At 55.4% G+C, this 17,333-nt stretch overlaps 3 protein-coding genes across 3 annotated transcripts in view; 2 read left to right on the forward strand and 1 right to left on the reverse strand.

Moving 5' to 3' along the window:
* LOC116827455 (voltage-gated inwardly rectifying potassium channel KCNH2) overlaps positions 1-6,458 on the forward strand; it is a 169,749-nt gene extending 163,291 nt beyond the window's left edge. The window contains 7 exon segments of the mRNA XM_075063415.1: positions 916-964; positions 966-1,002; positions 1,004-1,117; positions 5,634-5,672; positions 5,674-5,818; positions 5,821-5,878; positions 6,350-6,458. Of these exon segments, the coding sequence (XP_074919516.1) occupies positions 916-964; positions 966-1,002; positions 1,004-1,117; positions 5,634-5,672; positions 5,674-5,818; positions 5,821-5,878; positions 6,350-6,458 (551 nt within the window).
* Positions 1-17,333, reverse strand: part of LOC116818206 (uncharacterized) — a 204,666-nt gene that overhangs the window by 6,082 nt on the left and 181,251 nt on the right. The window lies entirely within an intron of this gene.
* LOC116827456 (voltage-gated inwardly rectifying potassium channel KCNH2-like) lies at positions 7,173-10,546 on the forward strand. Its single transcript, XM_032785018.2, has 3 exons — positions 7,173-7,419; positions 8,749-8,997; positions 10,542-10,546. Exons 1-3 carry the CDS (start codon positions 7,326-7,328, stop codon positions 10,544-10,546), a joined length of 348 nt encoding a protein of 115 aa, XP_032640909.2. The 5' UTR covers positions 7,173-7,325.

Genomic DNA, 17,333 nt, shown 5'->3' on the forward strand with positions numbered 1-17,333 from the left:
CCTGCACTGCCCTGCCTGCCCGCTGCCTGCGCTGCCCTGCCCTCTACTGCCTGACTGCCTGCCCCTGCCTCGCGCTGCCGCCTGCCCTACCTCCTGCTCTGCTGCTGCCCTGCCCACCACCCCGCTGCCTGCCCCGTGCGTACCCCTGCCTGCGCTGCGCGCCCTGCCTGCACCCCTGCCCCTCTACCCTACCCTGCCTGCCGCTGCCTGCCCCCTACCTACCCTTGCATGCACTGCCCTGCCCCCTACACCCTGCCTTGCACTGGCCCCGCCCCCTGCCTGCGCTGCCCTGCCCTACCTACCCCTGCCTGCGCTGCCTGCCCCCCCTACCTCGCTGCCTGCCTCCCCTGCCTGCACTGCCCTGCCTGCCCCCGTTTTACCTACCTGCCTGCACATGCCTCCCCTGCCTGCGCTGTCCTGCCTTACCCTGCCTCCTGCATGCTGCCTGGCCTGTGCTGCTCTGCCTGCCCCTACCGCCCTCTGTACCGCACTTGCGACTGCCCTGCCCATCTCCTGCCTCTGCCCCCTGCGCCATCCCGGCCTGCTACCTGGCTACTCCACCTGCCTGCCCCTGCCCTACCCTGCTTTACCCTGTTCCTGCCTCCCTGCCTGTCGCTGCCTGCCCACCTCATGCCGCCCTGCCCCGCCCACCCCTGCTGCCCCTGCCGCCCATTTTGCCCCTGCCTGCCTCACACCTGTCCCCTGCTGCACCGCCCATCTCCTTGCCTCACCGCACATCCTGCACCTCCCTCTCTCCCTCCCCTTGCCTTTGCCCACGCCTGACCCCCTCCCACCCGCCCCAGGGGCATCTGCCCTGGGAGGCATGCGGGAAGGAGGTTGCGTTATGCATGTATCTCTATGGCGTTGTGATGTGATGTGTCCGCCGCTCAACCTATCTGCCTCTCTGCCTCCATGCCCTGATGTCCGCCCGCATCATTCGGGATGTCTCAGCCATCATCCAGCGTCTACTTCGGCACCGCCGCTAACCACACCAGCATGCTGCAGGGTCCGGGAGTTCATATTCCGCTTCCACCAAGATCCCTCTAACCCGCGTGCGCCAGCGCCTGAGGGTATTTTCCAGGCACGCCTGGTTCCTTACACCAACGGCATCGGAATCATGACGCGATGAGCCTGATTGCATGGCCCCTGCACTCAGCGTGGCCAGCTCCCCGATTCACCCAGTTGCTCCCGTACGGACCCGACACACCCAGCATCCCCCGACAGACCCTGCGTGCTACATCAGAGTCAGCGGCCGTCCTTCGCCAATTAGGCAGAACAGGCAGCCGCCTGGCAGCCATAGGTCTGGGGGCATCGCTTTTTGCTGGTAGCCCGGACAGCTGGGAGGCAGTGGAGTCATGTCAAGAGCCAGGCCACTGGGTCCGAAGAGAGAGCTGCAATGCAGCACAGTCTGAGGGAGCGATTGGTCTGTTGGTCTCTGGGAAGGCGGTGGGGACAAGAATTACCTTGCAGAGTGACCAGATATTCCCGATTTTATAGGGACACGGCCTGATTTCCTTGTGGTCTTTTTCATAGTATAGGCTCCTATTGCCCCACAGCCCGCGTCCCGATTTTTTAACATTGCTGTCTTGGTTCACTCCTAGGTCGGCGGGTTAATTGGTTCTATATAAGACAAAGCCCCACAATACTTGCTTGGCCCTATAAAATCAGGACATCTGGATCTGGTCACCCTAGTCTGAGGAGAGTGCGGTCTCTTCCCCGGGTGGTCAGTGATCCATCTCATCCGAGGGGAGCTTGACAGGCGCAGGATGAGCTGCTGTTGGCTCCATTGGCTGCCCGTCCCTGAGATCAGATGCTGTGCTAACTTCGCCATGGTCCGTTGAGCTGGCGGTGGTGCCCATTGGCATGTGATCGGACCTGAGGGTTTGCTGCTGCTGTTGCCACTCTGCACCCTAATAGGTGGACTTTGGGCTCCTGCAGTTTTCCACCTATCTCCTCCTCTACTGCAGGTGTTCGACCAGCAGGCTGGGGGGTGAGCCAAGCATGAAAGCAGTACTGTGTTGCCATTTAAAGTGTCATTTAACAAATTTGTTTGCCAAACATGCTTGCTAACAATCCTGAATTCAATTTCAGTTTAAAAAAAAAAATCAATATCTTAGCCAAAAACAGAAAATTAAGTTGTTGACAATTATTTGTGACAAGTTTGGTATGGGGAAGGGAGTGGGCCAGTTTTCATCAGAGAAACAAAAAATGTTGACTGACTTTCCTATAGCCCTGTTACTGCTAAATAGAGCCCTCCAACAACTGTAATATGCTCATCTCCTTACTAGTGTATAGAGCAAGGGTTGGCAAAGGTAGGCACACGTGCCAAAGGTGGCACGCGAGCTGATTTTTGATGGCATGCAACGGCGGGCTGAGCGGCTCAGTCCACCGCTGCTCTGGGGTTCCGGCTGCTGCCCCATTGCCACCCGGGGTCCCAGCCGCTGGTCCCACTCAGCACCTGCTGCTGGCCTGAGGACCCCCAAGGAACCCCAGGCTGGCAACGGGCTGAGCAAGCTGGTGGGTGAGCCACTCAACCCGCTGGCTGCCTGGGGTTCCATTCACTCAGCTGGCAGCGGGCTGAGTGGGACTAAATTCAACGAAATAGGAAAACAAGAGCAACTAATGACAGAGTGCAAGAACCTAGAGCAGTGGTCCCCAACCTTTTTTGTCTGGCAGTCACCAGACGAAGGACCGTGGCAGTGGACGGGCATCTGCTGAAATGCTGCTGAAATTTGGCAGCATTTCAGTGGCGATGCCTCTGGATGACACTGCTTATCGGTGGCAAGTGGTGTCATCCAGAGGTGTCGCCGCCGAAATGCTGCTGAATTTCAGTGGCATTCTGGCGGATGCTCGTCCATCGGCCAGTACGCAGGTGCACTGAGAGGCCCCTGTGGGCGCCATGGCACCCACGAGCACCACATTGGGGATCCCTGACCTAGAGAGCCTCCTGAAGCACGGCGATCACTTTGATTTAAATGGACATGAACTGTATGAAGAATTGAGTCCACTGTCATCAGTGGTGCCACATACAAAATCGATGATGGACATTGTACAGTTTACTCATACCAGCAAACTTGTTGACATATATCCTAGCGTGTACATTGCCACCCGTATTCTACTGACAATTCCTGTAACAGGAGCATCAGGAGAACGGAGTTTCTCAAAACTAAAGCTCATTAAAAACTATCTCCGATCTACAATGAGTCAGAAACACTTGACTGGTCTTGCTATTCTTGCAGTCAAACAAGACATCACTTTGTCTTTGTCATACGATGACATTATTACTGATTTTGCAGCCCAAAAGGCCAGAACGATTGCTTTTAATTAAAAACAAATCCTTGTTTCAATACCTCTTCATAGAAATTTCCAATAAAATGTTGACAAATGAAACAAATGATATTATTTGCGTCATTCTGTCAAATCAGAATTTTTTCTTTAGTGCTACTTCTTTAGTGCTAGTTCATCAGCATTACAGCTGCTTAACTACGGTAAACTGGTTTTAATAACAGACATGGCAAGTTTTCCAATAGTGTAAACTTATGTTTGTGTTGCTAAGAGCAAGACAGGCACAGGGGCACCAGTTTAATTATCCCGCCTAGGGCACCGTAAATCCTAAGGACAGCCCTGCACAGAGTCCCTCGGGCGAGATGACCTGGAACTGCTCTACCGACAGCAAGCCTAGCAGGCTTTTTGGGGAGCCTCCTCTCCCTCGGAGCAGACTGTCCTCCAAGGGCAAGAAGCTACACACGGCTTTTCACCCCTGGGTCTCTCATTGGAGTATTCCCTCTCCATCTCCGTCCGTGCATCTTCCCACACGTGAGTCCGCCCAGGACGGGGTCCTGGGGGAAGCCTAAGAGGCTGCCCCCCCCACTGTCGCACGTAGAACGTGTACTCTCAGCATCCAGTAACAACAGAGGTTTCCCCTTTGTTAGTGGGGAAGGGCCTGGCCATTAGTTGCCAGGTGACAGAGGGTCGGCCAGAAACTGAAGGCCCCCAGCACAGTATTCAGAGGAAACAGAGAGATCACTTGATCATTGCCTGTTAGGTTTCACTCCTCTGGGGCACCTGGGAGTTGGCCACTGTTGGTAGACAAGGATACTGGGCTGGATGGACATTTTGGTCTGACACGGTACGGCCGTTCTTGATGTTCTTACTAAATAACAGTCCCACTTCGTCAGCACCTCGTCCCCGACAGACCCGCCCAGCACCACACTACCCGCACTCCCCAGCACAGCCAGCTCCCCGACTGACCCGATGTGCCGCAGCTCTGATGCACCAGCTCCCGACAGAACCGCCCGCACCCCACACAAGAGACACACACCACAACCCCTTTCACATCCAGACACATAACACACACCCCGTTCTACACAGCCAGGATTTAACAGACACACACAGAGACATTTAAAGACCATACAGCACAACAAACGTACACACACACAGACACATGAGCTCACCCACCACACCTGTATAATGCGTTGTCAAGATTGCTGCCCACTCGTGGCCCCGTGGCGGTCGTGGGGGGTGCCCCTTTCAATGCGACCAGCCGCTTCTCGGGGGTCCTAACTCTCTCTTTGGGGTCAGGCCCTCCACCTCCTGGAGCAACACCCCTCTTGGAGCCTTAGCATGTCTGTCCTCTAACCGTGGCCCCCCAGAGAAGTCCCCTTTGCTCTGGACCCCTGGGGGCCTCCACCCCCCAAAGAGAATAAAGCCCCCACAACAGACACGCGCGCGCACCCTCTTCTTCCCAGACCGCAGCAACTCTCAGCAGCGTAAAACAGGAGGGTTATTGAGTGCATCTGAACACAGCACAGGAAACTCTCCGGCCTCAAGGCCTGGCCTTCCCTTAGCCCAGCACATCCCCAGTCCCCCTGCACCCAGGTGGGGCTCTGCTGCTCCCCCCTCCAGCCAGAGCCCCGCCTGCTTCCCAGCTGGGCCTCTGATATCCCTGGCACCCAAAGCCCCCCTCTGTCCATTGTCTTCTCTCCAGACAGGGCGCTGGCCCCTCTTCTGTCTTCTGACGCCCTTGGGCTGGAGGCCGGCTGGTCAGGTCCACCGGGGTTCTCTCCCCATCTATCTCTATTGTAACTCCCCACTGGCCAGAAACGGCTGGTGACTCTGACTGGGTCTCTCGCGGTCCCCAGATCGGCTGGGTGTCCATCCTCCAGGCCCATCGCTGGGGTCCCGAGTCCCCTCTCCTGACCTCTGTAACAACAAACTCCCTCTCCCCTCCCTCCGTTAAAACAGTAACACGGCAGGGAAACTGAGTCCCACCCCCTCTGCATGCAAGCCCCACTGGAAAACACGGAAAGAACAAACAAACTCCCCCACTTTGGTCACGCCCACATCACCTACCGAAACCCAGAGACACACATGTACAGGGACGCACAGAGGCAACTAAGGGACGCAGATGTCCCGAAAAATTTTTTATAGGGCCAGTCCGATATTCGGGGCGTCTATTACCATCCCACCCCCTGTCTGGTCACCCTAAAACAGAGCCATCAACCAATCCAAACGGGCCCACAGCAGACCAGCCCAATCCTGGGGCAGCCGTCTGCCGCGGCCAGCCCTTGCATTCTCTGCCCCCAACTTGGCGCGGTGCCGCTCCCCGGTAATGGGGTCCTCTTTACCCGCACCGCGAGGTGCTGAAGGGCTTCCCCGAGTGCCTGCAGGCCGCATCATTGCCTGACACCTCGAAACCGCAGCCTGCTGCGAGCCTGCCCGGCCTTCCAGGGGGCCAGCAAGGGTGCCTGCTGCCCGGGCATTGCGTTCAGACCCGCATGCCCGCCCGGCGACACGCTGGTGCGCCGGCGCGTGCTCATGCGCTCTACTTCATCTCGCGGTCCCTCGAGATCCTGGCGCGACTGTGGTGGCCATCTCGGTGAGGGGGCGGGCCTGCCGGGTTTGGGGCTGCAGGCAGGATCAGGGTGATGGGCGTGCGAGTGAGGGGGGCGGTATGCTGCCAGCTTGGGGGAGGGGTTGGCATGCTGGCTTTGGGGGGGCTCTGCGATGGGCGGTTGCCAGAGGTGGTGAGGAGTTTGTGGGGGCATGGATACTTCTGCGGGGCACTGGGCCAGTTGGGAGGTGGGGCTGCTGACCGGGGGATAGGAAGCACTCGGGGGGGCGAGTGTGGGTTGGCTGGCCTGCCGCAGGCGGGAGCTGGCCATGGGCTCTTGTCCCTCACTCCCATGACCGCCGTCTGGCACCGGGCACCTACAGTACCCCGGGCCAGCCACCCCTGCGTGTGCCCCCCCTCCTCCCCAGCACCCCTAGTGTGTGCCCTCCTTCATCCTGCCCAGCCCCCCGGCGTCTGCCCGGGGGAAACCGCGTGACCCTGCCGTTTGCTGCCTAGGGAGGACGACATCTCGGGGAGCCACTGCACCTGTACGCCGCGGCAGGCGAGTCCACGCGACGTGCGGGCTCTGACCTACTGGCTTCCAAGTCAGCGGGAGGGTGCCTGAGGTGCTGGCATGTACCCGAGTTTCCGACGCTTCTGGCCGCTGGAGTCCTTCAACTGCGGACGTGAGAGCTGGGGGAGAGCTTCAGGGGGCTCAGCGGGCAGGGGAAGTGGGGGGTGCCAGGTTAGGTTGAGGTTTGAGGCGCCGGCCAGGGAGGAGAGCTTCGGGTGCTCAGCCGGGCAAGTGGGGAGATTCGGGGTGGCCAGACCAGGGAGGAGAGTTCTTGGGTGCTCAGCCAGGGCCAGAGGGGAGAGTTCTGGGGGCGCCAGACCAGGGAGGAGAGTTCTTGGGTGCTCAGCCAGGGCCAGAGGGGAGAGCTCGGGGGTCACTCAGGCTGTGGGGAGGGAGAGCTTCGGGAGTGCTTGGCCAGGGCCAGGGGGGAGAGTTCTGGGGAGGCCAGGCCAGGGAGGAGAGCTTCAAGTGTGCTCAGCCAGGCTGGGGGGAGCCCTGGGGTCACTCAGACAGGCTGTGGGGAGGCAGAGCTTTGGGGGTGCTCAGACAGGCTGGGGGGAGAGCTTCAGGGGTGCTCAGCCAGGCTTGGAGGGGAGAGCTCGGGATCACTCAGGCAGGCTGTAGGGGGGGAGAGCTTCGAGGGTGCTCAGCCAAGCTGGGGAGGAAGAGCTTCAGGGGTGCTCAGCCAGGCTGAGGGGGACAACCGCACCTGCGTATGACCCCACTCCACCCCCACCCAGCCATCCACCCTGCTCCCAACTAACCACCAGTGTATTCACCCACCCACTGTGCCATCCACCAACCTGTCTCCCACCTACCAGCACCCCCACCCACCTAACCACCAGTGTATCCATTTCCCCCTCTCCCTCCTCCCCAGTTCCTGGCCCGGCTCATGGCTCTCCCTCCTTGCAGACCAACATGATCCCTGGCTCCCCCGGAAGCACCGAGCTGGATGGCGGCTTCAACCGGCTACGGTGCCGCAAACTGTCCTTCCGCCGGCGCACGGACAAGGGTGAGTGGGGGGGGAGCAAGTACGAGGAGCCCGGGGCCTCCAGCAGCGTAGGCTCTGTGCCCTGCTGAGGGCACCAGCCTGTCTCCCAGCACAGGATCAGTGGCTCCACCCAGAGCACCAGTCCCTACTCCTGGGGGAATTCTGTCCCAAAAAATTAAAAATTCTGCAACAGAAAATTAAAAATTCTGTGCGCAATATTTTAAAATTCTGCAAAATTCTGCATATTTTGTCAAAACAACACACTGTAATCACACCAGTTTCAACTATTTTTGGTCATTTATTCCAAAACCCCCACCAGCAGGTGTGTCTGTAACAATGCAGACAACAACAAAGATTCAGGAAATGTTTTTTGACAAATAGATTCCTTACTAGGCGTATTCCCACAGAACTGAGCAATAATTCATTTAAACTACAGCACAGAACCGTATCTCCTGCACCCCCAGAAGCAGAGCAAAGGCTCGTGGGAATCGGCTAATGGAGGAGCTGAGGGAGAGGGAAGGAGCCTGGGTGTGAACTTGGAGGGTTGTTGGGTGTGGGTGAGAAAAGTATGGAACAGGTTTTGGGGAATTTCCCCCTGCAGACCCTGGCTGACCCGTACCCTCTCCCATTCAGTCAGGCACAGCTGCCCCTGTTTCCATGTGTTCTTGTACCCCCATGTGTTCTTGCACCACCTGTCCATATGTGTCCCTCCACGCCCATTTGGACACCCACTCCCCCCATCCCCATGTGCCCCTATACCCCCTCCCCAACCCAATGTGTCTCTCTGCCCCCACTCAGCCACTCCCTGTCCCTATGTAGCTCTGCACCCCCTCTCCCATCACCATGTGGCCCTGTACCTCCACTCCCATTCAACTCCCACCCCAGGCTGTCCTCCTCCACTAGTCCTTATGAGCCCTTGTCTAACTCCCCTGCCCCAAGCACCCCACACTGTCTGTCTCCCCATAGTCCCTGTCTCCTGACCTGGCCCGACAGGCATGGTGAAGAAGGCTCTGCAGCCTCTCTCTCTTCCCTAGCTGGCCAGGAGCTGCTGCTTTGTTCTGTTGTTACAGTGCCCTCTGGTGGGCAAAAGGCAGAACTGCAGCAACATTTCAGCAGAAGTTTTTTCTGTGCAAAAAATAAAAAATATGCACAGCTAATTAATTAGACACATGTGCAGTGGTGCAGAATTCCCCAGGAGTAAACCCACGTCCCAGTGCAGGCTCTGTGCCCCACCCAGGGCACAGAGGGCTCCATCCTGGCACTGGACCCCCAGTTGGCTCCTGGCCAGCAGCCAGCGCCCTGCCCAGCCTGGCTCTGCAGAACATTCACTCTCTGTCCCCCACTCCACAGACCCAGAGAATTCCGGGGAGCTGAGGAGCAGCCAGAAGCCGCTGATGACAGGTCGGAACCACCAGGCGCCGGGGGTCCTGGGGGATCAGCCCAACTGGGAGCCCTCCAGCTCACCCTCCAGCAATGAGGGCGAGCGCCCCACGCCCATCACTAGTGCCGGCCAGCTGTCACCCCTCCGCACCAACGGGGAGCTACTGATCCAGGGCGATGGGCAGCCCGGTGGCAGCGAGACGTGCAGCCCCCTCTCAGGTGGGACAGGGCACGGCACAAGGACAGGTGCTGTGTGGGGAGGGCCCTGGGGCGAGGGACAGCATGGGGGGAGGGGAGGGGCTCCAGGGAACTGGTGCCAGGGGGTGCAGGCTCATCACAAGCCTGATGGCTGCCTGGGTTGGCTCAGGCCTACAGCACCCCCCTCGACCAGTGCCAGGCCGTGGCCATGCTGAGCACAGCCAAGCGATGCTGCCGTGTGTCTGACCGGCCTGGCCCACGGGCAGCCGGCCGCGCCCAGCTGTGAGTGCGGCAGGGACAGTGAGGTCAGGCCTGGGCACGACCTAATACCTATCTGCCAGTGTATGGGGCCAGCAGGCTGCAGCGCCAGGCCCCCCCTTGGCCTCTCACGCACATTCCTGGGCACCCACACTCACGCTGCCTTCCTGCTCTGGGCCCCCCTGTCCCCTGCCCAAAAGGCACTGGCTAATGCTGGGCAAGCAGCCCTCGCCCTTCCCCATAGCACCTGTGCCAGTGCTGCCCGGGGGAGCCAGCTGAGGTCACTCAGTCAGGGTGAACTGTAAACAGACTGGGGCAGACAAACTCCAAACGCTGGTGGTTGTTCCAATACTTAGATTTACCAACCAGCCCCAAACAGCTTCTATAGCACCTCACTGGTTACTCAGAGTCCAAACAACACAATTCCCTTAAAGTGCCCAGCCTCAGGCCTCCGCCCAGACACGCCTGTCAAACATATGCTGATGATTCCTGAAAATCTTATCACATCCTATAACAGAAAAAGTTTTTCCAATCCCAGGATCAGCACGCTACTCCGGTCCATTATAACTTACGCATCCTACCAAGATACACGCTACAGCCATTCTTGTTAACTAACCACATGTATTAAAAAGAGAGAGTGGAGAGAGGTGGTTAAAAGATCATTACAGACAGACTTGAATTCAATCTTCTAAGTCCAGATACAGAGAGAGTGGTGAGTTTATACATTTCCAGCAGCCTTTCGGCCTGAGACAACAATGGCCTAACTCTCCTTCCAAACATCTGGCAATTAGCCGAGGTAATTTACCACTTAAACAGTTCAGATCCAGGGACCACAACCTCTAAGAGACCCAGCAGATGACCCTCATTTCCTCAGTGTCTTTCTAAATGTTAATCTTCCTTTTCTGATCTTGAATTAAGCTCTAGCAATAGACAAGACTTGTTTGCTCTATCCCAGACCTGAGCAAACCTCCCCTCTCCTTGCCATGCGGCTGTATCCAAAGCTCTGTTCATTACAGATCTTCCTAACCAGTCTCTAAGTTGGGCCCTGGGTCAGGTCAGTCTGGAGTGATTAATCTTCTTATCTACAGATTCATAGACTCTAGACTGGAGGACCTCGAGGGTCATCGAGTCCAGTCCCCTGCCCTCATGGCAGGACTAAATACTGTCTAGACCATCCCTGCTAGAATTTATCTAACCTACTTTAAATATCTCAGAGATGGAGATTCACTCTCCCTAGGAAATTTTTCCAGTGTCAACCACCTGACAGTTAGGATTTTCTAAATGTCCATTAAATCTCCTTGCTGCAGTTTAGCCATGCTTCTTGTTCTGTCATTAAGGTGGTGAACAGTTTTCTCCCTCATCTGTGACTCCCTCTTTAGTACCTGAAAACTGCTATCATGTCCCCTCTCAGCCTTTCTTTTTCCAAACTAAGAAACCCTTCTTTCAGCCTTCCTTCAAGGTCTGTTCTCAAGACTTTATCATTTTGTTGCTCTTCTCTGGACCTCTCATTTCTCCGCATTTTCTTGAAATGCGGTGCCAGAACTGGACACCATACTCCGTTGAGGCTAACCAGCGCAGATGAGCAGAAGAATGACTTCTTGTGTTTGTTTACAACCTGTGTGATGTTACTGATATAAATGGGACCATAATGCAACATGGGTTTCACCAAGGTTTTGTGTTGCACCAAATCCTATGTAAAGGGGTCATATAGGTGTCTAAAGAGCGAGGTTAGGGTTACTGTTATGATTATGCTGTCTGTGTGTCTGTATCATTTTGTAGTTGAAGTTGAATATTGGCTGTGTACTGTCTGTATTTCAAATTGGTGCTGCGTTTGGGAGACACCCCAGACTAGTTGGTGTCAGCTCGCTTAGCCTGCTGATGGCATTAGGACCATCACCTACATTGACCCATTGAGAGGAGGAATACCCTTGTGACTCAGCAGGGTGGCAGGGACTGGCCCATGTGACTGCGACTCCATTTTGCTGTAACTTTCCCAGTAGAACAAAAGTGTTGCTTAACACCTGGAAAGTCTAATAAGGCGAGGCCTCATCTCATTTTGTCTCAGTCCTGCTCCTCACTCTGGAGGGACTTGCTACAACTGAAGCATCTGCACAAAGGACTGAATGACCCATCCCGCTGGGGATGTTCTCCAGAGACTTGATTTTGAAACCTGCAGTTCATTCCATCACTGCTACAAACCTAAACCAAGACTTTGCCATCACTGTATGTAATTGCTTCCACTTAACCAATTCTAGCTCTCACTCTATCTTTTTCTTTGTGAATAAACCTTTGATTTTAGATTCTAAGGTGGCAACAGCGTAATTTGTCGGTCAATTGATGTGTATATTGACCTGGGTTGGGGCTTGGTCCTTGGGATCAGGGAACCTTTTCTTTCCTGGGCGTTGTTTCCTAACCATTTGGTGGATACTGGGAGACGGGAGTGTCTAAGGAAATGCTTGTGTGACTTGAGGTAGCCAGTGGGTGACACCGAAGCTTTTTGTCTGGTGGATGGTTTGCCTTAGAGGTGGAAAACCCCCAGCCTTGGGCTGTGACTGCCCTGTTTGAGCAATTGGTCCTGATTTGGCACGCTCAGTTGGGTCCCGCCAGAACCACATCGTCACAACCTGTTAATAAAATCTTCTTTGAGTGATTGCTCATATCCATTCCAGTTAGGTGTGCGCGCGCTGCGTGCACGTTTGTCGGAAGATTTTTACCCTAGCAACACTCGGTGGGTCGGCTCGGCGCCTCCTGGAGTGGCGCCGCTATGGCACCGGATATATACCCCTGCCGACCCAACGGCCCCTCAGTTCCTTCTTACCGCCCGTGTCGGTCGTTGGAACAGTGGAGCGCGGCTTACCTGACCTCCATGTCCCTAGCTACTCGTAGTTTTCTCATTGTTATTGTGTATGTAGTTCAAAATTTTTATACTTGCAGTTAGTTTATTTTCTTTAACATAGTTAGTGTATATAGTTAAGAGGGGTTCGGGGATTAGCTCCTTCCCCTCACCCGGTGCCGGGGCCCATGCCCAGTTCACCGGGTTTCAAACCATGCTTGGCCTGTCACAAGCCAATGCTGACAGGAGATCCTCATGACTCCTGCCTTAAGTGCCTCAGGGAATCCCACCTCGCGGATAAGTGCTGCATTTGCAAGGCCTTCAAGCCGCGGACCAAAAAGGAGCAGGACTTTCATCTTAGACAGCTCCTGATGGAGGCAGCTCTTACTCCTCCACCTTCGGCACCGAGCGCCAGACAGTCCGCACTGGGAGAAGTGCATCTTCGGCACCGGAGCGCACTGGTACCGCTAAGGCCCCTCGGCACCAACCGTCACAGGGCCAGATGTCTGCTCTGCACTGCTCCCTCTCCCTGCGGGTAAAAAAACATAAGACTCCTGTGGCTTCCGTGTCCACACCGCAGTCGGAGCACCCACCTAAGTCGGACCGCCCAGCACCAACAACTGCCGTGGCACAGACAACTTCAGCACCGTCGATTCCGGTCCCGCAAGAGCCATCAAATCTGGTGCCTGACAGCTCCCCGGCACGCGCCGTGGTTGAGCTTACTATTCCCTCCACGCCAGAGACTTTCTCTACCGTAAGGGAACTGATTGCACTGACGGAGTCTGCGCTGCCTCAACCCCTGGCACCGCCGGTGCGGGTTATACAGTCCATAGGCAAGCCTGCCCTACTGAGACCATCCTCCGTCAGCACCGCTGAGAGGCACCGATCACGACTGCAGTCCCGCTGGCGTTCTCGGTCCCATCGCTGATCCCGGTCCCAACGCCGCTCGCAGTCCCGGTACCGTTCTCCATCTCGGTACCAGTCACACTTGCGGCACCGTTCAAGACCCAGTTCACCGGTTCGGTACTCTCAGTACCGATCAAGCTCCCGGCACCGCTCACAGCACCGCACCTCCCGCAACCGCTCCTGGCGTCGAGCTTCGAGGTCCCGGTCGACCTCCCAGCACCGTTCTGGACGCAGGTCCCGGTCTTGTTCCCGGTACCGGTATAGCGCCCGGTACCCCTCTCTGCTGCAGTGTACAGACAGATTACCCAGGGATGGAGACCATTCTCAGGGGTTTTCAGCTCCTCCTTGGCCGTCTCGCCATGCGTCTATGTCATCCCATGCGGACAGTGCGTCCTATGCACAGGACCGTGACTTAGATGTCCCCAGCCGTGTCTTCCAAGAGACCCAGGCTCAAGACCAAGGACCTCATCAGTGGTCCTTCTGGATGACTTGGGCATATCACCAAGCCCAAGGTGGACCTCCAGTGCCATCACGTTCCGTACCGTCGGAGCACCGGGTGCCAGAGGCTACTGTTAGCCGCCCCCCTCCTGCGGCTACGGAGGATGCTCCTATTCGGGCACCAGACCCTCAGGTCCCACCGGAGCCGGATGTCACCCAAGTCCACAAGACAACAGAGGACCCGATTGTCCCTGGCCTTTCCTCTTCCTCTTCTCCAGATGAAGCAGTGGCGGGGACATCCTCCTCGGGCCCTCCTCCAATTGACCTAAGGTCACATCAAGACCTCCTGAGACGAGTGGCCCTGAATATGAACCTCCAGGTGGAGGAGGTTCCGGAGATAGAGGACCTGGTGGTAGATATTTTGTCAGCTGACACTCGCACAAGGGTGGCCTTACCATTTATTCGGACGATCCAAGCGAAGGCTGATACCATCTGGCGAGTCTCCAGTCTCCACATTCTATTCCGCCCACGCGGGGGAGATAGAGGAAGTACATGGTGCTCTAAGGGTACGAGTACTGTAAGCGTACACCGTCACTGCTCCCCTCGTGTCCAACGGGTTACAAAGGGCACGAGCAACCCTGCCAAAAGCGAAGAGGCAGGCGAGGATATGGGTTAAAATTTACTCTGCCGGGGGCCTTCAACTCAGGCTGGCAACCCAAGCCTGCTGTAGCGTATAAATATAACAACTGGGCGGCAGTTGAGAATTCAGCAGAGCTATCCCCGAAGCTCGCTCAGCAGTTTGCAGCCCCTTTGAGGAAGGAAAGAAGTGGAGAACCTCTCCAGGCCTTGTTAAGACGGAGCCGACTCCACAGCCAGAACTCTGGCTTCAGAATTGCAGAGGCGAATACCATGGTTCAGGTTCAGGCTTCGACCTGAATTGAGCAACGGATAACGATGCCTTCGAAGTCAGGGCCTATTTCAGAAAAGATTTGGCTAGGCTGCAGGTCTGAAGGATAATAGGGGATCATGCGTCGTCGGGATGCACACACCGTAGACTCACGCAGACCTCCGGCCAGCTAGTGCTTTAACCACCCCTAGACGCGCGCAGACTTTGCCTCGGCACGCCTCTGCAATCGTAGCGGCAGTCCAGACCCGCGCGGTCAGAACGACAGCCCTGGCCAAAACACCGCGGGGCCAGTAAACCAAATTTGAAGGCGCGCCCGAGGTGAAGCGTACTAGCGTTCAACGGATCCTTTCCTCTTTGCAACGCCTGCTCTTCTCCCTGCGTGCCCCAAATACTTCAATTGTTGGGTCTTATGCACAGTAAGAATTTGGTACGCCTTCAGTTTATTCTGCCCCACCCACCATCGCTCGGACCTCTTCAAGCGAGCCTTCCCAATCCTCTTGCAGGAGCGTACGGTCCCTCCTTGACATGGGAGCAAGAGGAGGTATCGGAGGACTTGTGGGCAGGGGTTCTATCCACTATTTCCTAATCCCAGGCGAATGAAGTCTCAGAATCATCTGACTGCAGGGACTCAATCAATTTTGGATAAAGTTAAGTTCCGATGGTATCCCTGGGACCATCATCCCATCCTTGGATCTGGAGACTGGTATGCGCCTCGATATGAACGGACGCATATTTCACATAGCCATTTATCTCTGCACAGACGGTACCTAGGTGTTGTAACACGTCACCATTTCAATTTACGGTCCTCGTTGCCCTCTCCCAGCCCCAAGCAGTGTCACAAAGTGTATGGGCGTAGTCGCTGCTCCTCCGTGTCAGCACATACACGTTTCCCGTATTGGCATCATTCGACCAGGCCTCCGAGCCCAGTAAGCGGCACGTGGGCATCGTCAAGGACCATTTCAGTGCCACTAAGGACCTGAGATTCAACTAGAGAAATCTACTCTGGTTCCCACTCAAAAGTAAGATCGTTGGGGGCCATTCTGGACTCCAGTCTGCCAGGTGCCTGCTTACACAGCCAGCTCAGTTCTCACCAATGAATCGATTATCCAAGCCTACAAATCCCATCATTTTTCGGCCGAACTTGTCTCGGCTCCTGGTCAATGTGCCTGCATGTTCGTACCAAGCACGTCAGGCTACGCCTACAGTCCTCTTTCAAACTTGGCTCTCCTCATTACCCCTACTGGCTTCCAGTGATGGGCAACAGCTTTGCACAGAAGCGGGGGGACTAGGGTGAGAAACTGTGTGTCTCCTGTTTTCTCTTTGGGAAATATGCTCACTGTAAGGGTGCTCATTGTGGAAGGTTGATGGGGGGCTTGTGCAGCCACTTAGGGGTGTGGTCCTGTAGAACTAGAGAGAGAGTTTCATGGTTTGAGCTGGAGTTTCATGGTTTGTGTTGGAAAACAGAGTGCTCCCCCCCACAATTTTGACCCAATGATGCTGCCCAGGTGCAACTGCCTGAATCACCAAGAGAAATTGGAGGTGTTTCATCTTCCTCTTCCTCATAACATAAATGAAGGATGCACTGATGGAGTCTATGTTTGGATTCGAGGCATAGAAATGTCAAAGCATCTGAACCAGTCTAGGGCTGGGGTATTGTGCCCATCAGCTACTCTAATCTGCCCTCCCATGTCTGTGCAGTCCCCTCCACCCTGTACAATTCACGCTTCAGCAGATCCTGCAGTCAGGGGCTACTGTGACAGGCCCTGGTAGCACATGTCTGATGAACGTGTGCTAGCAGGGAGCTGGAGAGCGTCCTAGAGCAGTTGTGGAGGCCCAGACATTTGGGTGGGGGGACATAGTTACCAGTGGATCGCTGAGATCTGTGCCTAACTTTGGGGAGCCCTGGATCCTGGTCCCCTTTTTCATTCCTCAGGGAGAAGGGAAGGGACCTCCCCTCCTGGAACGATTGAAGGGAAATTTCCAGTACAGAGCGTTGTGGCATATCCCTTCCCTGGCCTGCACCCTGGTTTAGTAATACAGGAAAGGGGGCCATCGGGGAGAAATATGCTCCTATATTATTATAATTACATTTTTATTTTATTTTATTTTATTTCAGTAAGATCACAGCTGTGACAGGTTCATTGCTGCCCCTAGGACGACTCCAAGGTAGCCAGGTGACTAATCGAAATCATATGAACAGTGATGACAAGCCTGGATTCCAGGAATAGAGCCTGCAGCAGGGCTTGCGCTGCAGTCCAGGTGAGTAGGATCACTACGCATCCCCTGTGATTTGTCTTTCTGCAGTTTGCCTTTGGCCACGATGGGGGTTAAAGCTGGTACTCACTAAGCCAAGCAGCTGCAGCTCCCTGATGGCCAAGTGGCTCCCAAGGGAATGTGCAGACATTCTTCATAAACAGAGTTGCCTTCCTATCTGAACAGATACTGCCTGCTACCTTTCCGATGACTCCTTTTCCTTTAGGCTGAAGACCTTCAGCAGCTCCTCGTCTAGCAAGAATTGGGTACTGGAATATTTCGCTGTCTTTAAAACATGAAGTGAACGGGAAAGGCTGGAAACTGTTTCCATTTGCAGATGTTCTGTGCAGCAGCAGCAAACTCAGCTGGTCTGTTGGTGTGATACAGAGACAGGGGCTGGAGGACAGGAGCACTTGGTCACTTGGCAACCTCTCCCCTACAGCTGCCCGTGAACCAAGGTGAGTTATTCAAGCTACACAGAAATCTGACATTCAAAGTGAGCTTGGAGCGTTAAAACTGCAGTACTCTGGGTTAGGATTTGTCTATTTGTCCCATTTCTAGAGGAGCAGTGTGTTCTGGGCCTGATCCTGAAACCCCGCAGAATATTAGTGACTAGTTCACAAATTGCCTCAGGTTTATTTGTTCCATGAAATGTAATCGGTAAATGCATATAAAATTATTTTATTCTCAGGCCAGGTCTACACTGCGACTTTAAATCGGTTTAATGGCCGATATACCGATTTAACGCTGTATCCGTTCACA

This window comes from Chelonoidis abingdonii, chromosome 2 (genome assembly GCF_003597395.2).
Source record: "Chelonoidis abingdonii isolate Lonesome George chromosome 2, CheloAbing_2.0, whole genome shotgun sequence".
NCBI classification, from domain to species: domain Eukaryota; kingdom Metazoa; phylum Chordata; order Testudines; family Testudinidae; genus Chelonoidis; species Chelonoidis abingdonii.

What these genes read in the sequence shown, in the direction of transcription:
- LOC116827456 (XM_032785018.2), top strand. Translation starts at nt 7,326, where the DNA reads ATGATCCCTGGCTCCCCCGGAAGCACCGAGCTGGATGGCGGCTTCAAC. An exon ending in CCGCCGGCGCACGGACAAGG is followed by an intron (nt 7,420 to 8,748) that starts GTGAGTGGGGGG and finishes CCCACTCCACAG; the next exon opens with ACCCAGAGAATTCCGGGGAG.